The sequence below is a fragment of the Aspergillus fischeri genome, genomic scaffold, assembly GCF_000149645.3.
Source record: "Aspergillus fischeri NRRL 181 1099437636265 genomic scaffold, whole genome shotgun sequence".
NCBI classification, from domain to species: domain Eukaryota; kingdom Fungi; phylum Ascomycota; class Eurotiomycetes; order Eurotiales; family Aspergillaceae; genus Aspergillus; species Aspergillus fischeri.
Window position 1 is genome coordinate 703,185 of NW_001509761.1, and position 24,962 is coordinate 728,146.

Consider the following 24,962-nt stretch of genomic DNA (forward strand, 5'->3'; position numbering starts at 1 on the left):
TGATGTACTTTCAGCTTTGATCACTTCTCAGATGCTATCGCATGCAGTGCACTGGATGTACTAGTTACCGTAACATGTCTAGCTCTCTCCGAATTCAAACAGAGCATCATGACCTGACCTCTATGAGATTTTTAACCCGAATCCCGTGCAATGTCCAACTCTCCTCGACTTCTTGCCCAATATGGTCGAACAGTAAGCGTAAGGACCTGCGATCTTCCTTATTGCACTTCGGTGGACCTCTTTCCCACGGTTCAGGCCAATAACTGACATCGACGTATGGAGTCGGCACCCACCCATCATAGAATACCCCATACCTTTCGTCGAGTAAGCCGATTCTCATTTCTGATTCCGCCTCAAATGGTACACCATGCGTCCAATCACTAGTCCCAATGCGAAACTGGCGCAGACGAGGCAGCCGTGTTCGGAAAGCGTCGAAATAATGATGCCAACGCTTGTTGTAGGAGCGGTAGTGCCCTGCCTCCCCGTCATCCTCAAGGCGGAGTTCCATCTCGTCTTCATTGAATGAATACTCACCCAGCTTGTTTTCAAAAAGACACAGATCATAGAGGATCATGCAATCGTCCAGAGACAATTCACTCAAGGTGGCGCCATGTGAGAGAATCCACTCTAGCTGGGAGTCTCTGAAGAAGGTAAAATTTCCCAGAACAAGACTTTTGAGATGCGGAAAGTGGACCTTGCTCAATTCAAGCTTTGGGCGAAACCCAAACCACGTGTCGCAGAAAAGGGTCAGGTGTTCAAGAGAGGATGTGGTTGGTTTCAGCCACACTGACGGAAGTTTTGTAAAAAACGATCGCGACTCGGGAAATAGACTGAATCTGTCCTGGTTCCAAAGTTCTTGAGGATCTTCTGTTGTCGCAGTATTGTGCTCGCTCACAATGCTTAGGCGAAGAGCTCGCAGATTCCGCAGCACTTTAGTGATTCTATCAGATAGCTCGTCGTCTTTGATGTTGATATCCTGCAGATGCTGAATACCCAAGGCTTGCAGAGGCACCTCGAATGAAGCCAGCCATTCAAAGAAGACACTGAGGGCCTTCTTGCGAAAGGCGACTGTCTGAGGAGGTTTGGTAATCCAATGATGCCTAGACAGGCCGCAACGCTTGTCAAATTGTAAGACAACGTTTTGCACTTTTGACCAGGTCTTGAGGCGTGGAATTCTGTTTTCAAATTCTCCGGGAAAGTAGGCTTCTTCCTCATCATCTGACTCCTAGCTCTGTAAGCATATACCACTCGTTGGACGTTCAGAAGAAAATACTAACATATGGATGTTCACGTGTGTTGATATACACCTTTTTGACCGCATCCTCCAAAATTGAACCGGTCAAGATTTCATCCATAATCTCATAGCTGTCCTGTGTAGGATACAGTTTCAAGGTCTCAAACAGCAACTGAGCAGTGACATACGAGAGAAGACGACATGTTTGGCGCAAATTTTTCCAAGATGATGAATCGACGTAGGAGACAATGAGAGTAAGAAGCTCGCTGGGCAAAGCGGTGATATGGACCATGTTGCATGAGAACGCAAGCTATCTCGAAGCAGAGCGGCTCAGTCACTTAACCCAATTTATATGACCTTTGAACCCTGGATTGATTCCATGCCAAGGTTTTCGGGATTGCGAAGAGAAAGGAAAATGCTTTTTTTCTTTAGGTTTGGTCGACGGATGATGAATATACTTCCTTTGCAGCATCACGTGAATGGCTGATCCTCCCAGTGACTCTTGGCAGTGTCAACAATACCTGATTAGGCAGTGCCCTGTGCATATCTTTGACTAATCATCTCTATGATTTTCCCGTCTGAAATGTACCGTAGGAAATGAACTACAAGAGTGAAGTAGCAAGGAGTCATTCGGCTTCAGATTTCAAATCCCACGTCAGATGTTTGCTTTGAAGTGTGAATATTCGCTACAATTTCTATCACCTGCGCTGTCAGAGTCACCGTGTCGACATGACCTCATACTTACCTCTTTACGCACTTCATCTTCTACCATGCATACTACTCTGTCCTCTTCGTCTTTAAGAAGTTCTAAGACAGCATCATCGCCATGGGAGAAATGGGAGACTTGAATCCACCACCAGCTTTGACGCAGGATAGCCGGATGCTGATCCTACCATATGAGATTCTCTTACTTGTCGCAGAGTCACTTCCGCTTCGCTCGTGGAATGCCCTTGCGCGAACATGCAGACATCTTTACAATGTCTTCATGCCATCGTTGTATTCTATAGCCGTCAGTACCAAGAACGGCGAAGGTGATGTCTTCGAATGGGCTGCAAGAAAGGGCCGCCTTGACACTATTCACCGGATCATGAATTACGCACCTAAGGGCTACTTCAACTGCGTTTACGGGGAGGCTGCTTTGCGTGAGGCTGCACGGACCGGACAGACAGAGATCATTCGTTGGTTACTGGACTCTGGCGTCGACCCCAATTGTACACAAACAAGAAGCGGTGACTTCGAGACAGATGATTCTATATATGGAGCCCCACCGTTGCTGATTGCAGCCGAGAGGGGACACACTGAGGCTGCCAAGTTATTGCTGGATAATATGACTGATTTTAACTATGTTCGTTCTCTGGAGGAAAGTCCTGTGATTGGGTTTGTGCGGGGGAAGCAGACAGCCTTGCTCGAGTCAATTCTTCAGCGAGGCATAGACGTGGACCAAAGAGATAGAGATGGGCAAACGGCATTGTTTTATGCTGTAATGGAGAGGCACATATCGGGTGTGATGCTCCTATTGGAGTTTGGAGCAGATATCAATGCGACTGACGCACACCAGGTCACTCCCCTTTATCTTGCCTCAGAAATGGGACAGGAAGCGGTTGTTGAGCTTTTGCTGCAAAGAGGAGCTAGGGCGGACATAATGGCGCATGGAGGTCAGACGTCTCTGCATGCTGCCACATCGGCCAATTCAATCAAGGCCGTCTCTCTTCTGATCAAGCATGGCGCGAATGTGAATTCGATTAACCGATGGCTGGAGAGTGCTCTACATCTATCGCTAAGCGACCGGATTGAAGCGGGAATTTTGAAGCTCCTTCTGGATGCCGGAGCGGATTTCACCGTCCCAAACAAAGATGGTGACACACCATTAAAGTGTGCATGCATGTGGAGGGCCAAAGAGAAAGTACGGTTGCTCTTGGACGCAATCCAAGCAAGAGAAGCCTCTTCTAACTTGCGAGAATCATCTACTACCTTGCTGAATGCTGCTATCTTTGCACAACATGATCTTGCATACCGGCTCTTGGCCCAAGGAGCAGACGTTAATACACGGATAAATGGCCTAGGGTGGACCCCATTGATACAGGTGGCGCACCAAGGACGAGACGGCCTTTTCGATTTGGCGCTGAAAAAGAGTCTCGACGTCAATGCAAAAGATTGTTGGGGACGGACAGCACTCTCATTTGCGACTGAGCATGGCAGCGAACATAAAGTACGTTCATTGCTGAAAAGGAACGCCGACTATCGTCTCCCCTGTTACAGGACGCCTTTGACATATGCTGCCAGAAATCACCATCTTCAGGTGGTATTGCTCCTTCTTAGACACACCGAGGGCGTGGATCTTGCTGATGATAGCCTTCGGTCCGCGGTGACGTCTGCGGTTGCCTTTGGTGATGCAGAATTCCTGGAGTTGATACATGAGAAGGGCAAAATTGACCGACTCTATCCGTACGGTGAGACGGCACTTCAACGCGCAGCAAGCATGGGAAATTTGCCCGTCGTAAAGTGGCTGCTTAACCAATCTGCCGGTATCGATGCGGTAGGTAATGATAGGCGAACGCCCCTTATGCTGGCGGTATACAGACGTAATGCCGCAGTTGTTAAGCAACTTCTGGAGCACGGACCCAGGCTTGACGCCCGAGATGATAACCATGAGACTGTCCTTCATTTGGCCTTTAGGGAAGAGACCAAAGGGAAGTATGCCTCAGAGCCACCCCATGGTACAGGTCCGTCACGCGAAACCCTAAATTCCGATCATATCTTGAAAGGCGACGTCGAATGCGGGCACACTGTTCTTTCGAATATTGTAAAAATGCTTGTCGAAGCAGGTGCTGATTTGGAAGCGAAGAACGCAATGGACGAGACTCCCCTGCATTGCGCCGCCATCAATGGATCTGGATCAGCTGTTCGCCTGCTCCTCGAGAAAGGAGTAAATGTCGAGCCACGCGACAAGTCGGCGCTTGTTCCCTTACTTTTGGCGGCTTCAAAGGGCCATACAGCAGTTGTCTGTCTTCTGTTGGAGTACAGTGCAAGTATTGACTCCACCAATGCAGATGGCGACACAGCGTTGATGATTGCCGCGCATAATGGCCACCACGAAACGATTCTAAGTCTTCTGGCAAGGTCTGCCGGAATAAACCGCGTCAATCACGCTCACCGAACCGCTCTGTCACAGGCCGCGGAGAAAGGCCACTACAAGGTTGTCGAGATCTTGCTGCAGTATGGCGCAGAAGTCGACTTGCCGGATCATACAGGCCAAACCCCGCTGGTTTGGGCGATACAAAAGGGAAATGAGCGATGTGTCGAGCTCCTTGTCCAAGGATGCGCTGATGTTACGAGAGGGGACATTAAGGGCCGAACACCGCTCTGGTGGGCATCGAGGGATGAGACAAACTCACAGAAGAGTCGTGATGCGCTTATTCGAATCCTCTATGACCGTCATCCTGCTTCAAGCTGAATGCTGAAGTCCAAATTATGCATCCAGAGACCGACACTGGTGATCGTGGGCATCGCATCAGAACTGCATATGCTGACTTTACCATGCGATCGGGGTTAGGATATCCTTTTATTGTCAGCGTACCTGATCTCCTCTTGCGAAATTGGACACTCAAGGCGTTGGATGGTGATGCTCCGTGGATGTAATTGGCTGTTGTGGTCGTAATTATCGTAATGCATGGTAATGCCCACCAGGCAGAAACAACAAGCCTTTCGAAGCTTTTTGGTTATCCAATAGTTCTTCTGTTATTTTGGACGTGGCCCACATGGACCACACACTGAACTTTGCTGTCAACCAATCACAGAATTCTCTTGGTTTGATTTCAAAATTGAATTTTCCAAGATTTGGTACCTGGAGGATGTTCTCTCGAGCCGTTTCCATGTTTCCTTTAATCAGATAAACATATATTAGTAATGAACAATCATATACATGGCAGGGAAAGACTGGCATTTGTGTCGACTAATTACATTTAGATCGTAAAACTCTTTGTTGGCTGAACGGCATACGTCGGCTCGACACGCGGCGGGCCTATTATTGGAGATAGCGCCCACTCAAAGGCCTCAGCCATCAAACTGTTTACCCACCCAGCCCCACAACTGTCCAATAGTGATGCGCTGCTTCATCGATTGATTTCAGTATGTTACGTAGTTGCAGGGAATGGGCAGTTTGAGAGACTAATCTCCTGGCGCCGGCCTCATTTGACGGCTTCTTTGTTCTTCTCTTATCAGGATTTCTTCGCCTTGGACCTCCCGTCCTGCGGTGACTTCACATCAGGAGAACATCGCCATGCGCTTACAATCATTACCACGATTGGGGTGGAATGCCCTCTGGACAACACTGATTTTCTCATCGTTAGCACAGGCAATCGACGTCAATATCAACGATGACCGTATGTGTTATTTTCTGCAACCTGCTTTGCCGGACTAACAGCACAGTAGAATCCATCAAAAACGCTGCCAGCACGGCTGCTTACGGCGCGATGAGCTACTACCATGGCAACGAGTCCGGACAGATCCCTGGTGCGTTTCCGACGAAATGGTGGGAGGGTAGTGCCCTATTCATGGCGATGCTGCAATACCAGTACTTTACCGGCGACCACACCTACAACAGCGAAGTGAGCTTGGGTTTGCAATGGCAAGCTGGAGAAGGAGACTACATGCCTTCCAACTACAGTAGCTACTTGGTAAGCACGGTATTGAACAAACGCAAAGCGCGATGTATCTGACCAGCCAAGGGAAACGACGATCAAATGTTCTGGGGTCTAGCAGCCATGCTGGCCGCAGAGTTACAATTTCCCGATCGCTCGGAAGGTTATTCCTGGCTTTCCCTCGCGCAAGGCGTCTACAACACGCAGGTCGATCGGTGGGATACGTCAACATGCGGAGGAGGCTTGCGCTGGCAGATCTACACGTACCAAGCGGGGTATACAATGAAGAACGCCATCTCCAACGGGGGTTTGTTCCAGCTAGCCGCCCGTCTGGCGCGTTACACCAACAACCACACATATTACGAATGGGCGGAGAAAGTATGGGACTGGAGTTGCTCGTCGCCTCTGCTCAACAACAAAACGTGGAGCGTTGCCGATTCCACCAACATCGAGGACGGTTGTGAGAGCCAGGGGAATAATCAATGGTCCTATAACTACGGGGCCTACCTGATGGGCGCGGCATATATGTGGAATTACGTACGTTCCCGGACCTCCAACCAGAGAGTATACCAGATACTGACGAGTTAGACCAACGGAACCAACACGAAGTGGGCAACTGCCGTCGACGGCCTGCTCAACAACACGCTCGACCTCTTCTTCCCCACCAAATACGGCGGCAACATCATGTCCGAGGTCCTCTGCGAGCCGAACGAAGTCTGCAACAACAACGAGATCCTCTTCAAGGGCCTCGTCGCATCCTGGCTGGCGTTTACGGCTCTCCTGGTCCCCTCCACTTACGACAGGATTCTCCCCAAGCTGCAGGGATCAGCCGTGGCGGCCGGCGCAACCTGCACGGGCAACGGCAACAATTCCTGCGGAGTGCGATGGTACACGTCCAAATGGGATGGATGGACGGGTATGGAGGAGCAAATCAGCGTCACGGACGTCTTGTCTGTCAACCTTATCACCACAAAACACAAAGGACCAGTGACCTCGACCACAGGCGGGAATAGCACCAGCGACCCGACTGCGGGCTCGGGAGATAAATCGGGGCAGACCACTCCTACCCGCAAGATCACCACGGGTGATAAAGCGGGTGCTAGCATCTTGACTATTGGCTTCGCGGTGGGATGGGTCGGCTTGATGGCTTTTATGGTCATTGGGGGTTAATGATGAGCGTGTGTTTGGCGTCGTCTTGTAATTTTATCTTCATCTGTTCTCATATTTTCTGTACATAGTAGATCATATTCACTCGACCATGCGTAATCTGTCGCAGCGTTGGGCTCCGTGGGTCAGGGTGTCAGGCACCAGAGAGCCAGATCGCTGAGCCTATTGGATAGCAGTTATTGCTCTGCGACAAATCTATAAAGTGATCCCTAAGTATTATTTGTAGATGTCGCTTTTCTTATGTTCAAAATTCGAGGATTGCTTATTCTATGCCTCCTGGCGACAGTCGAATCAGCACTCGATACATCAGTCCAGACCATCAACAACCTTTGTCCGCATCATGAGATCATCATCCCAGTTAAATCCCGATCGAGACCCAATTATAGGTAGGCAGCTTCATGATGTCAGCGATAGCATTCGATTCGCCGAGAAGATGTGATGAATTCGCCTCCCCGCATTCCCCAGACTGGTTCCCCAAAGTATATTCCCAGGGATTTAAACAGGGAGACCGCACCTCACCTCGCCTCAAACAAATTAATCATCCATGGCCAACACATACTAATTGCACAATGCTCCGAAATCTCATCCGCACAACACAATCAACAACCCGACCCCCGTTCTACCTCTACGCACCCATCCTCACCCGCTCCCTCCATCCCCGACCCAGCACGGACGAACTCGACCGCCAAACCCTCCACCCAGAACGAGCCGAAAACACCCAGTCCGGCACCGACGACGCCGTCGCAGGGCACACCTCCTCCTACGACCCCTCGACCACCACCCCAGAGATCGAATCACAGGCGCTCGAGGCCGAATGCAAGCTCCTCGGCGAGGTGGATCCCTTGTTCTTCAGCGCTGCGCACCGCGAGGTGAGCGCGCTGCTGGATCCGAAGCTTGAGGTGGCGGTGCATACGATTGAGCATTTGAGCCCGAGTGCGAAGGGGTGGACGAGGAAGCATAAGGAGGTGACGATCAGGAAGATCCCTGGGGCGGGGAGTTTGGATCAGTTTGAGAGGTTGTTGAAGGGGTTGAGGGATATTCAGAAGAGAGGAGGTGGGGGTTCGGGGTCGGCGGTTACTACTTGAAGTCAGGTATGTATGACCGTGTTGAAGATGCGCTATATCCAGTGACATAGTCAGGTCCTTTCTAGTGGGTTGTTTGATTGTGATGGTATGTAATAACGGAGTTTGGGATTCAAAAGGTAGTTGAATTAAATATCAACTCTATCATTATGTATATAGTCTATCGTGGATTATAATGAACTAGTGTGCAAGTTCCTGGTACAATTAGTTGAGCCCAGCAGAATGTATAGTGGACACTTACACTCGCAAATTTGCTCCTGGCGCGAATCTTTGGTCCAAACAGCAGAAGGACCCATGGGACGATACACAGCAAGGCTCCCTGTCAAGGTCAGCGTCGACTCCCTTTTCACAGAGGCGGTAACTTACAATTCCACCGAGTAGACTGGAAGCACCCGGATATCCAAGATTCGTAAACATGGCGTTGGTTACCAGGGGAAAGACACCACCGAGGAGATTCCGACCTGGCCATCGGGTCAGTGTCAAGAGCAACAGCATACGAAAGAGAACCTACAGCAGGATTGGGCCGCAATCGCCGAACTGGCATATCGGTGATAGGTGTCTGCTAAATAATTGAAGGTTGCTAGGTAGACTGAGAAGATGCCCATGGTTGCGCATCCAACTGCTATCGTTGGGACAATCCATGGAATGGAGGGGTAGGACGTCCAGCCGAACCAGAACAAACCGATTGGCATGAGCAGGGACTGGATACAGACGAAGTAGAGTCGTCGCTCGGCGGATTTGGGGAGAGTGACGAAGCGTCGCGCGATGCTCTCTTGGTAGATGCTTATGACTGTTATGATGATGACACCAACGCACATGGCTGGAAGCCGTCAGCAAGGGTTATATCCGGGATGGTAAATGACATACAAGTAAAGACGGCGCCGCTTTGCTCAACGTTGAATCCGTGGTTGGTCTTGAAGACCAGCGGGACGGAGCCAAATTGGAGATATAGAACTGCCCAGCTGAAGGATACCCACAGAGAGAAGAAGAACACGGTTGGCTCGGTCACAAGTAAGTCTTGTTCCCGCGTTAGTATGGCGTTCGACGGATAGTAGATGGATGACAACTCACGGAATGGTCGATAGCACGAGATACTGATCATCTGTGCCAAAGATGCCCTCTCCTCATCACTCTTCACCTTCCACCGGATGCGCTTGACCGTCTCCTTATCAGACATGATGACTCCGTAATGACCAGCACTCTCCAGTTTTTCATAATACGTATTGAGTGCTTTTGCCTTCCGACTCAGAAGCACACTGCCTCGGGTTTCTTTAAAGAAGAAATAGATGATAACAACAAAGACGGCTGAGACGATGGCATGAGAGTACCAGACCCATCGCCATGTGGTGTGCTGCACAACGGCACCAGCCAGCATCGGGGCCAGTCCAGTACCGAAAAGAGCAGCACCAGAGAACAGTGCCATGGGGGTATTCCGGTCTTCCGCATGGTAAATATCGCTGATCACACCTCCCACCATGGTTGAGAATGTCGCTGCAGCTGTCAGTAAGCTGCGATAACAGGAGTGTTTATGAGAGGATTGACATACATCCGCCTACGCCCTGGAAGAATCGTGCAACAAGCATTCCTCCAAAAGAGTGAGTGCCCCCACAGGCAATGATGCAAGCTTTGAACGCAGATTAGCATTGGCGAACTACTGTTTAACATTCATGAGGAGAACCATACCGACAAAGAGAATTCCACTAGCAATGAAGATTGGCCTCCTTCCGTTGATTTCTGAAAACGGAGCCAGTACCATCGGCGCCAACGCAAATCCAACGCAGAACAAAGTGATGCCCAGGTTATAGACAACCTGGCTAATCCCCCATTCCTTGGTCAGCTCAGCCGACGACGGACTGATTTCGCCAGCTGAGTAACCGGCCAATGCTGTAACTGCACAGGAGATCCATGTCATCATGGACTTGCGCCATTTCGGCCACAAAAATGGACTGGAATACTTCTTGAGATCCGGACATTCTGGGGCAGGTGACTGGCCTGGTCCCGGAGGTGATGTAATGAATGGCGTCGGCAGAGGAGTGTCCAATTCTAGGTATAGATATTCCACTTCTTGGTTGCGAGTGTCCTTTTCAGTCTCGCTGTCCATGGTTGTATTATAAAGGACGCCGGCGATAGTAAATCACTTGATGGGCTTACTGCTGAGATGTTGCCTGGTTTCCTGCGCCATACACCTCTGCAAGTTGACAGTTGGGACAAGCTCCAAGTGATATAACAAGAAATGACGCACAGGTTAGCCTACCTTCTTAAGAGTCGTGAAAACTCGATCCGTTTACCAGTAGTTGGAGAAAATTGGAGATGGTACTACTATGGACAGCAAAAAATCCATCAAAGCTGCAATTCTTGCGCCTTAGTAGATTGCGACGAGCCTGTCATATGTGCGATTGCCAATGATATTCTCAAGGTTCGACTAAGCTAATTGGGTGTTTTATCATCCTTTGCAAGTTTTCATCGCTAGTGTGAAAGCCCTACTGAATTCAAATTTGATATTTTCTATTATTAATCGCTCCACCTTCTCCAATTCGCTTGCGGGTGCCAGAAGGCGCAATTTGGAGAAGGGCCGTATTCTGACTGACTCATCTTCACATGCGGGAGATAAAAGCATGTATGTCATGGAATCGACAGTGACAATTCAAAATCATGGACAAACACAAGATAGCAACGTAGATGTGATGGTTTGCATATTATTACTATTTCCTTCTTTCCCCCTCTTTCCTCAGCGTCATGTAGAGATCTCTTAATGTCTTAACCGAGATGCCGGTTCCGCATCCGGTCCCGCATCACACCTTAGATAAGCACTCTGAACCATGCGAAGACTCGTCGGTCTTGCCTTGCAAGTATCATCCATCTAGTAACATCGGTGCTGTCATTCTCTGGTGCTCACAGGTGGATTTCACTGCGAGAAGACCTCGTTGGCCTACCTTGCGTTGGCGACTGTCTTCTGTTGCGACCGGGGAGGAGCGCACAGAGCCGACACTGTCCTGTTTCTTGGCATTGCTGACGTCTTGAGAGAAGTCTCCAGGTTGGAGAGAGGCACAAGGCTATTCAGGCACATAACAACACACTCTCATCGCGATGGAAAATGGTCAAGGCTGCCCGGACTTTCCAATGCCAGCGATGTTCTCGGACGTTTGCTCGGCTGGAGCATCTCCAGCGCCACGATCGGTCGCGTGAGTCGCATCTCCGATCCCTCTTCTCCAAATCCACTGACCGCTCCTGTAGACACCAAAGAAAAGCCATATGTCTGCACGAAGTGTCCAAAATCGTTCACTCGCAAGTAAGTACCACATTGAGCCACGAGAGGGTCGAAAGAAGAGAATATACTAAGTGCTTAGGGATCTCTTGACCCGCCATGAGCGATTGTCCCACAGTTCACCGTCCAGTAACCGCGACACCGAGAATGGCAACCATCCAACGCCCGCACCATCAGCCACTGACCATGTGTTGGATGGGCTGAATATCCTTGCATCCGCCGTGGCGGATCGTACCGTGCCCACTCCTACTCGGGGACCTCCTCGCGGGCCGCATCAGCATCCACTCTCGGCCAGTCAAGGTACATTCTCTCCCGGTCGGCCGGCAACCGCGGATCAGACGCCTCTCGCCGGCCATCCTTTACAATCAGCGCATTCCCCCGGCGTTGCCGAAGCGACTGTTTTCGGTGAAACTTTGTCCGGATACACTACGTCCAACGCATATGACGGTGACGACTTCACGTCTTTCCTTGACAGCATTCCGCTTCCCAGCCACCCTTACTCGCCGACGTATCAGCCCCTACCAGTATTTCCCGCCTGGAACTTTGATTCGACTTCCGATTACGATCATTCAGTTGTCCGAACAGGCACAGCGGACGCAGCAGTGACGCCCTCGGGCTCGGTGCTTCCTCGTCATGGGACGCAGTTGCCCTCTCTTCAGCCCGAGAGCCCGCAAACCTCCCATAGAGCGCGACAGCCGAAGGGGGCCATTTTTGTCACAACGCAGTATCGCAACAGAATAATTACGCGGCTCGCTGATTACGCCAATGTCCTTCCAGATCCTTACATCCCGTCTCGACACGCTTTGTCCCGATGCCTTACAGGGTATCTGTCTGGATATCACGATCATTACCCATTCATGCACATCCCCACTTTGGACATTGAAAATGTGAGCTTGCAACTGTTTCTTTCCATGGCAGCATTAGGCGCTCGGTACTGTCGGGAACCAGATACAAGTTTGAGCCTGTACCGAATCGCAAGGACCATCACCATGGAACATGTTCGGAGGACGTATCAGTTTCCTGGGACCGGTCAATTTTCCGAAAAGTTTAGATTTTCGACTACTGGAAGTCTTGAAAGCCAAGATCTTCTTGAAACTGTCCAGGCATTATTGCTGCTCCATTCAGTCTCATCATGGTTCAAACGCAATCCGTCCCATCACGAATCCCTCTTCATGCGCAGTTTTATGGAGACAATGCTTCGAGAAGGAGGACTGAATGAACTGCCTGAGCAGGATGGCTCATGGAAAAGCTGGATACGCCGGGAGTGTGTGAAAAGGACCTCACTCATTGTTTTCTGCTATCTTAATATCCTCACCATTGTATTCGATATCACACCACTCATCCTCACCGAGGAAATCAGTATGGATCTCCCATGCAGCGAAAAGGAATGGCATGCTCCAAATGCCGTTGCTTGGATGCAAGAACGCAGTCAGACATCGCCGGAACCAAAGCTACAAGACGCACTCTCGTCGCTTTTCACTCATCCTACCACACCAAAGGCAAACCTGGAGAGCTTCTCCTCTTTGGGTGGATACGTGCTGATCCACGCCATTCTACAGGATATCTGGCTTCTCCAAAAGGCTCGTCGCCTGCCCCTGTCGAGAAACAGCTCTCTCTCTACGGCGGAAGCCTTATCCCTTGAACAAGCGCTAGAACAATGGTGCCAATGCTGGGAGCGCAACCAGGAATCCTCGATCGATCCATTCAACCCTCATGGGCCTCTCTCTTTCACCTCCACCGCCCTCCTTCGTCTCGCGTACATCCGCCTTAACGCGGACTTCACTTCCGCACGGCGTCTGCAGACCTGGGACCCAAGTCAGATTGCGCAATCCCTGCGCCAGAACCTTTCCGTGCAGCGGGGCGACCGGCTGACACGGGCCGCCTTGCATTGCGCTCATGCCTTGAGCACACCTATCAAGCTTGGGATCAACTACGTAGCTCACACACTGGTTACCACCTGGTCGAACCAGTACGCACTGTGTTCGTTGGAATGCGCGGTGCTACTGGCTAAATGGCTTGAGAAGGCGACAGTGCCGAATCCCGATCCCGCCTTGACAGAGCAGGAAACTAAGCTTCTAGAGTTTGTGATGGAGATGGTTATGGAGACACAACATGGAGCCAATCGAGAATGGTTACTGGAGAACAATACCCGGCTCAGTGCAATTGTCACTCGTCTTTGGGGCCGACTGTTTACGACGGATCATATCTGGGAAGTGGTCAACCTGATAGGGCAGTCTTTGAGTCGGTATGCCGATATCCTAGAAGGAGTTTCAGGATAAACCTGAGCCAGCGTTTTCCTCTGAACCTTGTAAAACATTTCTTAGCATTGAAATTACATTGGGGACGAGTCATTGACCACAAGACGCCAGCGAGTTTTTCACTTCCATCTTGCCCGCTTCGAAGCGAACCAACCCTGGAAATATTCAGACAACCGAGGGTCGCAAGCCGGAATCAATAAGAACAATTGGATATCATGACTCAATTGCACACTGAATTGTGTTCTGCGATTCCTGGACGTAATGCCAAGACATCCTCGTGATTGCGTGATTTGATGTTATCATGGCTAATGACTGAAAACCTCGAGTATTTATTCCTTCTGCCGGGCATCAATTTGCTGGGATATTCTCATCTATACCGATCATTGATACCTCATCGTCCTGGACCAGCACAACAGTTGGCCATGGTCGCTACAACGGCGGTCGACTTTCCCCAAAGCCCGCGGGATGACAAGGCTTCAGCTACCAAAGTGACACAGGACAAGCTCCCCACAAAAGGCGATGCAGCTTTACAACTTCTTGCCGGAAGAGACACTGAAAATGGGGCCCTAGACCCCGATGCCTCGCGCCGCCTCGTCCGCAAGATCGACCTGTACGTGATGCCGTTAATCTGCATCGTCTACTTCTGCCAATACCTAGACAAGATCGCAATCAGCTATGCCAGCGTCACGGGAATCAAAGAATCGGCACACCTCCACGGCAATCAATTCAATTGGATCTCCAGCATCTTCTTCTTCGGTCAGCTCACCTTCCAATTCCCCACCATGCGCCTCATCCAGGCCTTCCCGTTGGCCCGGTACGTCGCGACCAACGTCACAATCTGGGGCATCATTCTCGCCTGCATGGCAGCCTGCAAATCCTTTGCGTCGCTGATGGTCTGCCGCACCCTCCTCGGCTGTGCGGAGGCCGCCATCGTCCCGGCGTGGGTTGTCTTCACGTCGCAGTGGTACCGCAAGGAGGAACAGGCATTCCGGGTGGGACTGTGGTTCTCCATGTGCGGCTGGGCGCAGATGTTTGGCGGGTACGTGGCGTATGGGGTAGCGGTTCATGTCGGCAGCGATCCGCACGCGGCCCTTCGCGGATGGCAGGTGATCTTTCTCATTTTAGGAGTCTTTACCACCCTGGTGGGTGTGCTGTTCTTCTTTATCTTGCCTGATTCGCCCGTCACAGCGGGGTTCCTGTCAGCCGAGGAGAAGGCGCTGCATGCCGAGCGTCTTCGTGGCAACGAGCAGGGAATTGGGAGCTCGGTGTTCAAGCGCGAGCAGTTCTACGAGGCGCTTCGAGATCCCAAGACATGGCTGTATTCGTTCTGGGTTTTTGCCGCGAATATCCCCAACTCGATCGCTACCAGCTTCGGCAATATCCTGGTCACGGGGATGGGGTACTCGGCGACGCAGAGCCTGCTGCTCGTGACGCCATTGGGTGCGTATGAGGTGGTCGTTCTGGTCGGATTGACGTACCTGGCTATGCGAACGAACCAGCGCCTGCTCTGGTGTATTGTCGGGCATATCCCGAGCATCGTGGGTGCGATCCTAATGGCTACGACTAATAAAGCTCCCGCCTTGGTCGGGTATTATCTTTCTGGAGGCATCCCCATCGGATGGACGACGATCCTGGGGCTGACGAGTACCAATGTCGCCGGATCGACCAAGAAGATCACTGTCTCGTGCATCCAGACCATCGCGTATACAGTGGGCAACATCATATCGCCGCAGACGTTTCAACACAAGGACGCGCCGAGGTATCTTCCCGCGAAGATCTCGATTGTGATCCTGTATGTTCTTATCACCCTGGACTTGTGTTTGATCCGGTGGTTGTCGATCCGGGAGAATAAGAAACGGGATGCGGAAAGGGAAGCGCTGGGGGATGCGTACGTGGTGGAAAAGGACCATGAGTTTCTGGATCAGACTGATTTTGAGAATCGCGAGTTTAGATATGCTATTTGATCATAGTGAACTGTGTCAAGCTAATGAATGAACTGATAATAGACCCATGAGCCTTGTCCTGCAGCATGGCTAGAATAGGCAGGTAGACATACTAGCTCCAGTTCATGATTCTATTACCACAGACCTTCACTGATGCTGAACCGTCCTCTGCACCCCCTCCAATTCTCTACCTTCGTGAGACTTGGCCCCAAGGCTTGTCATCGCAATGATCAGCAGCTGTAAAAGATCATCTTCTCCCTGCAGGTAACTCCAATGCATCGAGTCAGCAATCTCCAGCTACGATGCTCAAAGAAAAAACCCACTTCACTAGGGTCAGCAGTTCAGTATAACAAAACCTATCGTCATTTGCCAAGAGCTATTACGACAAGACCCCTTTCCAATGGCAGCAACCACAACTAGGGCTTGTCCACGTTGATGGGGATACAGAACGCTAGTTTACCAGTTATCAGACCCAACGGTCAATTCCAAGGCAACCTGGCTAGCCACAATAAACGGAACGCCTGTGATACCGAAGTGTTGGCAGCTCAACTATGATGAGTTGTGAGTCAGACTACTTTTATGGCTTGTTATTGGACTTACTAACCAGTTACGTTTAGGTTTGATGTACGAAGGGCCCAACCATGCCATCCCAATCCGCCAAGGCATCAGATCAGATCACACCAAGCAGAAGCCATCGATTACTCGTCCACCATTGACCAAAGCGGAGCAAGAGCTCCTATGCACTCACATGATGGGAATGAATGAATTTGACAAGCTCATCCTTCATGAACCCGCTGACACATCAGTGGGGGATTCAGACACGCAGGTCTTCCTTAATCGTCTGGCGGCCGTTAGCAACGCGACTGAGATGATAACCCTCACTGCTGATGAGGCAGGAACTGAGCCCGAGCAACCCAAGGAGGCTGAAGTTAGTGACGCAACAGAGAAGATTAAAGGCGTCATCAAAAATAACGTCGTGGAGTGGTCCCAAGAATCCAACGTGCTCCCTGTGTTGCTGGTCCCGGCCGCGCCACGCGTCGGCGTTCTGGTGCCAAAGAGAATCAGGTCCGGGAGCTGGCAGTGCCGTGGCTTGTCGTTCAACTTACCAAAGATTTGCGCAAATTGCGAATCTACCGAATGTAGATGGACCTGGAAGCTAGGAACCATATATAGTTCCATAAGATGGTGCTCCAAGTGCTACTGAACCTCATTTCGATAATATCGAACAAGTGCGCCGTTTGTACCATGGCATAGCCAGTTACAAGAAGACACGCAAGGTATGTTAAAGGATCGTGTTTCGTACATTTTGGGGCATTATCGCTGACATTGAGTAGACCAGTCAATACGACCTATTTCTAGTTAGACGTCGCGCGGAGCTTGGCCATGTCCATTAAGCCTTGAGTGTTTCCAGCCGTCTTCGGGATCTCCAGCTGGATCAGACTCCTGCTATTTGAGAGGATATCATATCTTCTCTGATCCCTATCTGCATTGTGGTCGTCTCAATATTGACATTACAGAAGTATTATCAAACCATAAAGAATGGCACGCTGCGCCGATGGCTTGTATCCGAAGATGTCCTTAATGTCGATGGCGAGGACGCCATATATGTTGGCTCAAGCCTTGATGAAAAGGAATTTTAGATCAGGTCCGTCAGCACGAAAGACTGATCTGGTCCAGCCAGACTTTGAAGGCAACACTGTTTCACTATTCGTGGATCTGAGTAAAGCCTGGCCGAACTATACCATTCAAAGTACTCACTCAGTTTGAGGACAGTACCTCGGCTTCATCAGCAGAATCAGGACGGACCAGAGCCACCTCACAACCCGTCGAACTACCATACCCAGAAGCCTGGCTACACTCGCCGAGAACCTTCCAAACAGCACTAAGGCATTTCCTCGCCAAAACTAATAATATCACTGCCTTTGAACTTGAAGCTACACTGGAAGCTGCAGCTACAGAGACACCTAAGGCCCATCAACCGTGGCACAACATGGTTTATACAGGAGTCATCCAGTCTGGACTTCAAATTTATTTCATTATTCCTGGATAAAGGCAAGGCGGGCTGTACCACTTCCTTCAAAGTACTAGTGTGGTTCATTGATGACGGTATCCGAGACTGGATTGTGTTGCTACTTGAGAGTCCCTTTAACAATCTTTCATGCTATACGCATGTTTGCATATACTTACCACTATCTGCCAACATTAAACCGCTCAACGTAGCTCACTTGCTTACCAATGCCAATTGAGATTCTCCTGCGGACTGAGTCATGCCGAGGAAACCCTTCCCCGAGCTGACATTGACGATCCCCCGCAATACTGCATATTCAGGCTAATCTAATCCCTGTCAAATGCTTCTTTATGCCCATTCTCCTCACTATGTGCCTCTTCGAGGATACAACCCATTGGCCATGTCCAACCAGTGTGCAGGGATCCACAGGACTTTTACTTGAATAAGCCATCCGCCCTCGATCTCGGCTGAAATGATGAGTGATATCAACATGAGCGGATGGCAAATACAATGCATCTGCCCATCGGTAGAACCCTCAATGAGCCGATGTCAGGAATATATAAGTATTGTCGATATCCCTCGTTGTGATCAACAAGAACCTCCAAACCAGCAACACAATGGCCCGCATCATGTCGTGGCACTATGGCAAAGCCATCACCCTCTTTGTCTGTCTGGGCCCTGTGGCTTTATCTCTAGACACCTTCCCGGACTGCAGCAGCGGTCCCTTGAGCAAGCTCGCCGTCTGTGATACATCCCTCGATGTGACCACTCGTGCTCGGTCACTGGTGAACGCCATGACCTTCGAAGAAAAAGTCAACAACACGCAATACAACTCTCCCGGTGTGCCGCGACTAGGTCTACCCGCATACAACTGGTGGAGCGAAGCATTACACGGCGTAGCAGGATCACCTGGCGTCGAGTTCGCCGACAGCGGCCCATTCAGCTATGCCACCTCGTTCCCCCAGCCTATTCTCCTGGGGGCGACCTTCGACGACGACTTGATCAAGCAAGTCGCCACCGTAGTAAGCACTGAGGGCCGGGCATTCGGTAACGCTGGTCGCGCCGGACTGGACTTCTGGACGCCGAACATCAACCCCTTCCGCGATGCGCGCTGGGGCAGGGGACAGGAGACACCTGGTGAAGACCCGCTGCACGTCTCGCGATATGTCTATCATCTCGTTGATGGGCTGCAGAATGGCATTGGCCCGGCGAATCCCAAGGTTGTCGCCACATGCAAGCATTTTGCGGCGTATGACCTGGAGGACTGGAATGGCGTCGTGCGCCACTCCTTCAACGCGGAGGTGTCGACGCAGGATCTGTCCGAGTTCTATCTCCCTCCGTTCAAAAGCTGCGCCCGTGATGCAAAGGTTGATGCTGTCATGTGCAGCTACAATGCGTTGAATGGCGTGCCTGCCTGTGCCGATTCGTATCTGCTGCAGACGATTCTCCGAGAGCACTGGAAGTGGGATGAGCCCGGCCATTGGATCACGGGCGATTGCGGTGCCATCGACGATATCTACAACGGCCATAATTATACAAAGACTCCAGCCGAGGCCGCTGCTACGGCGCTGAACGCAGGCACCGACTTAGACTGCGGCACGGTGTTCCCTAAATACCTCGGACAGGCTGCAGACGAGGGTCTCTATACCAACAAGACGCTTGATAAAGCGCTCGTTCGGCTGTACTCCTCACTCGTGAAACTGGGGTACTTTGATCCCGCAGAGGATCAACCGTATCGCTCCATCGGGTGGAAGGATGTCGACAGCCCTGCCGCCGAAGCACTCGCTCACAAGGCAGCTGTCGAGGGCATCGTTCTACTGAAGAACGACAAGACCCTTCCGCTCAAGGCCAAGGGCACCCTTGCCCTGATCGGACCATATGCCAACGCAACAAAGCAAATGCAAGGCAACTACGAAGGCCCCCCCAAGTATATCCGCACGCTTCTCTGGGCCGCTACCCAGGCGGGATATGATGTGAAATACGTCGCCGGCACCGCTATCAACGCAAACAGCACCGCCGGATTTGACGCAGCGCTATCAGCAGCCAAACAAGCAGATGTCGTGGTGTACGCAGGCGGTATCGACAATACCATCGAGGCGGAAGGCCACGACCGCACCACCATCGTCTGGCCCGGGAACCAGCTAGATTTGATCGACCAGCTCTCAAAGATCGGCAAGCCCCTCGTCGTAGTCCAGTTCGGAGGCGGACAAGTCGACGACTCGTCTCTACTCTCGAATCCGCACGTCAACGCTCTCCTCTGGACAGGATATCCCAGCCAAGAAGGCGGATCCGCCATCTTCGACATCCTCACCGGGAAGACTGCGCCTGCGGGCCGCCTACCAGTAACACAATACCCGGCAGACTATGTCAACCAGGTTCCATTGACAGATATGGCCCTGCGTCCGGGGTCGAACACTCCAGGACGTACGTACCGGTGGTATGATAAGGCGGTCCTGCCATTTGGCTTTGGTCTGCACTATACGACTTTCAAGATCTCTTGGCCGCGTAGAGCCTTGGGACCGTATGACACCGCAGCGCTGGTGAGCCGATCACCCAAGAATGTACCAATCGATAGGGCGGCGTTTGACACCTTCCACATCCAAGTGACCAATACTGGGAAGACCACGTCAGATTATGTGGCATTGCTTTTCTTGAAGACTATAGATGCGGGGCCGAAGCCATATCCTCTGAAGACATTGGTTGGCTACACTCGTGCGAAGCAGATCAAGCCTGGCGAGAAGAGGTCGGTGGATATCAAAGTCTCTTTAGGTTCGCTGGCCCGTACGGCGGAGAATGGTGACTTGGTGCTGTACCCGGGACGGTACACGCTAGAGGTGGATGTGGGAGAGAACCAATATCCCACTGCTAGCTTCACGGTTAAAGGCAAAGAGGCGATTCTGGACAGCTTCCCCCAGCCTCCGGAAACTCGGTGATGTGAGCCAGATTCTCGGATGTTCGGTGGTAGGATGCAGACGAGCAGATTTGCATTCTAGTAAAGAGGAGCGTCCAAGATACCTCTCAAGGTACATAGACTTATGTATCGGTCTTACACATCACTATAGTCAACCCTCCTTCCAAGTCCTTGTTCTTTGTAACAGGTAGTATCTCAGGCATGAGGATATTCTACTACCTCCTGAGTCTGTCCTTCAATCATATGAACGCTAGAACAATCTCTCATTGAGAGCCACTCTGGTAAACGCCCTTTGCCTTCCCTTCGAGAATCTCTTGAATGTACTCTTCAAGTTCCGTAAACTTAAGGTCAGGATATAAATCCTTGCCGCTTAAGTAGCCGACAAACTGAGCGTATTCGGGGGTATTGTCCCAAGGATACCCCAGCAAACGAACAGCTGAGAAATCGTGAGTGTGGCTAATGAACTTCCATCTGTCGGGTCTTTCTTGAGCGCAGCATGAGCCTCTTTCACGCGCGCAGATGCATCTTCCTCGGATATGTGAGAGAAGAACAGCAAGTCAGCATGCTCACTTTAAATCAATTGTTTGGAAGTCAAAAGAGAAACAGACATATCTGCGCTCAGCTTCTCCAGTTGCAATAAGTTGTTTGTTTCCCAGGAAGAGGCTCCATGAATTCTCTGTAGTACTTTCCTTACTCGTCCTACTATAGGATGAGGTATGAGGAGTAGAGCCTGTTCATTTCTTTGCAATCCAAGTATATTGCTTTCTCTTTGATCCAGAAATGTTGCGTTATTCACGGCGAAGCAGACTATACAGTTGATGAGGAACTTCAAAGTGATAAAGGAAGCCCTTTTAGAGCCCGACTCCCATGGAAAACACGACTGGCCAATTCAATACTATAACACATAAATATGTTTAAGATTCTGCACCTGCTGAATTCATTTCAAACAAAATACATACTGAAAGGAATTCGACCTGCTGTCCTGCTCTACTCATCAACACCCACCAACTTCAGCGACACATCCCACAGTCTCCTCTCCTTCTCCGGGCTATACGCATACGGGGCATACCCCGGCGCCCACGGACCCCCGCTCGCATCATGCGGCTCAGCAATCTGCACATCCTCAAGATACTTCCCGCCCATCCCCTCCAGGGATCTGCTGACAGCCCCCCAAACCGAAGTCGCAGCACCCTGCTGCGGACTCTTAAGCCGCGGCCCAAGCGTCGGATCCTCAGTGAATCCGCTCTGCTCTTCCTCAGACAAGTGCTGCGCCAGTCCGGTCATAATACCACCAGGCTGGACACTAAACGCACGCAGACCACGCGAGGCATAGCGACGGTCGATCTCATTTGCTGCCCAGACCAGCGCGCACTTGCTCTGCCCGTACGCCTTCCACCTGTCGTACTCGCCGTCGAGGTTGAGGTTGTCAAACTCCACCTCCGAGTACCGGTGCGCGATGGACGAGAGGAGAATCACGCGGGAATTCGCCTGTGGGGTCGTGGCGGCCAGAAGCGCCGGGCGTAGGAGGAGAAAGAGCAGGAAGTGAGACAGGTAGTTGGTTCCGAGCTGGGTCTCGAAGCCGTCCTTGGTGCGTCCCTCTGGGGTGGCCATGACGCCGGCGTTGGCGATGAAGATGTTGAGGGTTTTGGTCTTGGAGAGGAGCTGGGCGGCGCAGGCGCGCACGCTGGCGAGGGATTCGAGGTCCAGTTCGAGGAGGTGTACGCGCGGAGAGGACGCCATGTCGCCGAGGGCTTGTTTGGCTTTGTTGAGGTTCCTGGCTGTGAGGTAGAGGGTTGCGCCGGTTGTGAAGAGTGTTTTGGCGGTCTCGACGCCGATGCCTGAGGATGCGCCGGTGATTAGGATCGAGGAGCCGGCCAGTTTTCCTTCTAGGCCCTCGTCATGTATGATCTGCATAGCTGTTGGGCGAGCATCCCCTGGGCCTTGGGGGTTCTTGTGGACGTCCGCGTAGGGTGCTGTCATGATGCCGTCTGGTGATTACACTGATTCTAAAGGAAGATGATAGTAAATTCTGCTTTGCAATTGACGAAGGATTATAGACAGCAGATTGGAAAGGACTATGAGGCGGATTTTATACAGAAAGTTTGTCACATAGAAAGAACCCTTTCGGCTGGATTTTCAAGTGATGACCATCATGAATCTTCTTAACTCCAGTTTCTCCATTTTGATTATTTTAGCCATGCTTAATTCCGAGTTCCGGGTTTAAGATGGTTGGGCAATTCGACTATTCACGCCAAGGGTCAGCTTACCCCCACAGCCAGTCATAAGCCTCGTTGTCATCTATTAACTATCAGGTCATTAAGTTCAGCCCCTATTTCCCTGCCACCTTTCTAATGCCCTAAAGCGCCACCTCCTAAGCCACTGTGTCAGCTTACGGAATTAACGAAATATGCTGCCATCTCTCCTATAGCACAAAAATATGCCCTTTAATGTGCCTTGAATAACAATCCGCCGACAGGCAAGTCCTTCTGGACTTAGTTTATCTGCACTACCTTGATGTGCAGGTGAAAGCGATCGTACTTAGGGAGGAAAAAAAAGGAGCGAGAATACTGGAGATAGCTTTTCTGAATTACTGTACATACATCGCGGAGCCCTCATCCTGAACATAGACAGGATCGGTATCAGGGGCTAGATCACCGACGCTGGCCAATACTCCTCTTGCTCGACATCATCTTCACGCTCTCCTCATAATCGCTCGTCCCATGGTTAGGATCCTGATCGTGCGCATTCTTCGCTCCACACTTGGACCCATCCTTGCCTCCACCCAGAGGCCCATCAATCTGCATAAACTCCCGCTTATCCGTCGCCTTAAGCATATTCTCCGCCGCCTCAGGAACCCATCCATTAATAAAATCGCCATGCCAGCAGTACGACGAGCCACACGCCAACTCCAGCGGCGGCGTGCCGGACCACCCATCCGGCAGCAGCTTGCGCAGATCATAGCGAATGGAGAACCGCAGCTGCGGGATGCGCTTCATGCCCGCCGGGCAGCGGTTCGCGGGCCGGAAGCTGCCGCTCCAGTTCTGGGTGCCTGAGTAGGCGTAGTCGAGGGTATCTGGGTTAACGCAGTCCGGGAACAGCAGGATGGACTGCAGATGGGTAGGGCAGGTCTTGGTCGGGAAGGCGGCGACGTCCTTGCCGCCGTCGGTGTTGGAGACGCCCTCGCACATCCACTGGATGCCGTAGACGCGGTCGACGTCTGCCTGGGACGTGCCCTTGGCGTTGCCGGCGACGGCTTTGAAGTTCTGCGGGAAGGGGATTTCGGCGTCGCCGATGTTGACGTAGTAGGCGCTGAAGCGCATGGGGGTGATGGGGGTGTGTTTGCCGCCTTCGGTCAGGTATAAGGTTGGGATCCCTGGTTTGGTTAGATTGGCTCATAGTTTGAAAGGCAGAGAGAAGCGTACAGTAGACGGAGAGGTCGTTGGGGTTCTCGTTGGTCGAGCAACCGGCCTGGAGCTCGGCCGAGGTGTTTGTGTTGATGGTGACGGCATCAGATCCGAAGAAGCTGTGCATGTGGCTCTTGTACTGGCCAGGAAGAACAATAGGATCAATGTTCTTCAGCATGAACTGCTCAGCGACGACCACAGTGTAGGCATGCGCGAGACCGGCCGCGGCTACCAGGGAAAAGAAATACATAGTGAAAGAATGTAGAGTCGATCAACGACTAAGCCGACCGAGAACAAATTAACTGAAACAGAAAGAATGACTGGAATGTGACTGAAAGAAAGCATGCAAGCATGGCGACTCGCAGGTTTATATTCTGCATGGTCTCACTCCAAATAGTGCCAACAGCAAAGCTTCAAGTTGATTGCGCTCACCATGTCAGAAAGCAGCCCCTCAGTCGCAAGTTGATGAATATAGCACCCTGAAGGACCCTAATCGCCTAGTGCGACACCCAGTCGGTCTCACCACCAGCCTCAAGCGCGTGCCAAGCACTCCACCAATTCCAATGTTTCAAGGAAGCTAACCGGATAGTTTGATAAAAGTGGACATGTTCTGTTAGGACAAAGGGATTGGTCACCTTGCAACTCCCTTTTTCCCTTTTCCGGTAGGGTAAAACGGTAGGTCTCGGATCGTTGGGAACCAGCGAGCAAAGCTCAATAATAGCGGAAAAGCTCCGTTGTAGCCAGGTACTTTGACGGATCTAGACCTGGAGCTTTTTGACCAAACATTCGTATTCGTAACTGATGCCACTTGCGTGCTCTCAAGTTTCTTGAATTTACCTTCCAAGGGCACATGCCAGCGCTGATGACCAAAATCTGCTGGCTGTATTTGATTACTAGGCTAAAAATGAGCCCGAGTAGCGGCTATTTCAGGAGAACAAGTGCACTGGCACTCATTGACGGTGTGCAGTAGACTTTAGCAATGACTCTCAGGCACCAGAGATAAACCGTCGAACCGAGGCAGGAAGAAACATAGTAGGATGTTGTGGGGCA

General features: G+C 51.2%; 10 protein-coding genes across 10 annotated transcripts; 6 read left to right on the plus strand and 4 right to left on the minus strand.

Moving 5' to 3' along the window:
• Positions 1-106: 106 nt before the first annotated feature.
• On the minus strand, positions 107-1,526 carry NFIA_003110 (F-box domain protein; the record flags this gene model as incomplete). The annotated part of the gene is made up of 2 exons (XM_001258853.1): positions 107-1,225; positions 1,278-1,526. 2 exons carry the CDS (start codon positions 1,524-1,526, stop codon positions 107-109), a joined length of 1,368 nt encoding a protein of 455 aa, XP_001258854.1.
• A 534-nt stretch (positions 1,527-2,060) lies between these two features.
• Positions 2,061-4,688, plus strand: NFIA_003120 (ankyrin repeat domain protein; the record flags this gene model as incomplete). Its single annotated transcript, XM_001258854.1, has 1 exon — positions 2,061-4,688. One exon carries the CDS (start codon positions 2,061-2,063, stop codon positions 4,686-4,688), a length of 2,628 nt encoding a protein of 875 aa, XP_001258855.1.
• An 825-nt stretch (positions 4,689-5,513) lies between these two features.
• NFIA_003130 (glycoside hydrolase family 76 protein) lies at positions 5,514-7,044 on the plus strand (the record flags this gene model as incomplete). The annotated part of the gene is made up of 4 exons (XM_001258855.1): positions 5,514-5,616; positions 5,666-5,910; positions 5,962-6,411; positions 6,463-7,044. The coding sequence occupies 4 exons, from the start codon at positions 5,514-5,516 to the stop codon at positions 7,042-7,044; spliced, it is 1,380 nt and encodes a 459-aa protein (XP_001258856.1).
• A 566-nt stretch (positions 7,045-7,610) lies between these two features.
• Positions 7,611-8,126, plus strand: NFIA_003140 (uncharacterized protein; the record flags this gene model as incomplete). The annotated part of the gene is made up of 1 exon (XM_001258856.1): positions 7,611-8,126. One exon carries the CDS (start codon positions 7,611-7,613, stop codon positions 8,124-8,126), a length of 516 nt encoding a protein of 171 aa, XP_001258857.1.
• Positions 8,127-8,128: 2 nt separating this feature from the next.
• Positions 8,129-10,224, minus strand: NFIA_003150 (MFS transporter; the record flags this gene model as incomplete). The annotated part of the gene is made up of 8 exons (XM_001258857.1): positions 8,129-8,158; positions 8,365-8,442; positions 8,490-8,584; positions 8,635-8,943; positions 8,991-9,140; positions 9,195-9,614; positions 9,670-9,747; positions 9,807-10,224. The coding sequence occupies 8 exons, from the start codon at positions 10,222-10,224 to the stop codon at positions 8,129-8,131; spliced, it is 1,578 nt and encodes a 525-aa protein (XP_001258858.1).
• A 993-nt stretch (positions 10,225-11,217) lies between these two features.
• On the plus strand, positions 11,218-13,667 carry NFIA_003160 (transcription factor domain-containing protein; the record flags this gene model as incomplete). The annotated part of the gene is made up of 3 exons (XM_001258858.1): positions 11,218-11,305; positions 11,358-11,412; positions 11,471-13,667. The coding sequence occupies 3 exons, from the start codon at positions 11,218-11,220 to the stop codon at positions 13,665-13,667; spliced, it is 2,340 nt and encodes a 779-aa protein (XP_001258859.1).
• A 401-nt stretch (positions 13,668-14,068) lies between these two features.
• Positions 14,069-15,610, plus strand: NFIA_003170 (allantoate permease family MFS transporter; the record flags this gene model as incomplete). Its single annotated transcript, XM_001258859.1, has 1 exon — positions 14,069-15,610. One exon carries the CDS (start codon positions 14,069-14,071, stop codon positions 15,608-15,610), a length of 1,542 nt encoding a protein of 513 aa, XP_001258860.1.
• Positions 15,611-18,214: 2,604 nt separating this feature from the next.
• Positions 18,215-20,530, plus strand: bxlB (putative beta-xylosidase; the record flags this gene model as incomplete). Its single annotated transcript, XM_001258860.1, has 1 exon — positions 18,215-20,530. One exon carries the CDS (start codon positions 18,215-18,217, stop codon positions 20,528-20,530), a length of 2,316 nt encoding a protein of 771 aa, XP_001258861.1.
• Positions 20,531-21,495: 965 nt separating this feature from the next.
• On the minus strand, positions 21,496-22,488 carry NFIA_003190 (short-chain dehydrogenase; the record flags this gene model as incomplete). Its single annotated transcript, XM_001258861.1, has 1 exon — positions 21,496-22,488. One exon carries the CDS (start codon positions 22,486-22,488, stop codon positions 21,496-21,498), a length of 993 nt encoding a protein of 330 aa, XP_001258862.1.
• Positions 22,489-23,159: 671 nt separating this feature from the next.
• NFIA_003200 (DUF1996 domain-containing protein) lies at positions 23,160-24,162 on the minus strand (the record flags this gene model as incomplete). Its single annotated transcript, XM_001258862.1, has 2 exons — positions 23,160-23,881; positions 23,931-24,162. The coding sequence occupies 2 exons, from the start codon at positions 24,160-24,162 to the stop codon at positions 23,160-23,162; spliced, it is 954 nt and encodes a 317-aa protein (XP_001258863.1).
• Between the last annotated feature and the right edge of the window lie 800 nt (positions 24,163-24,962).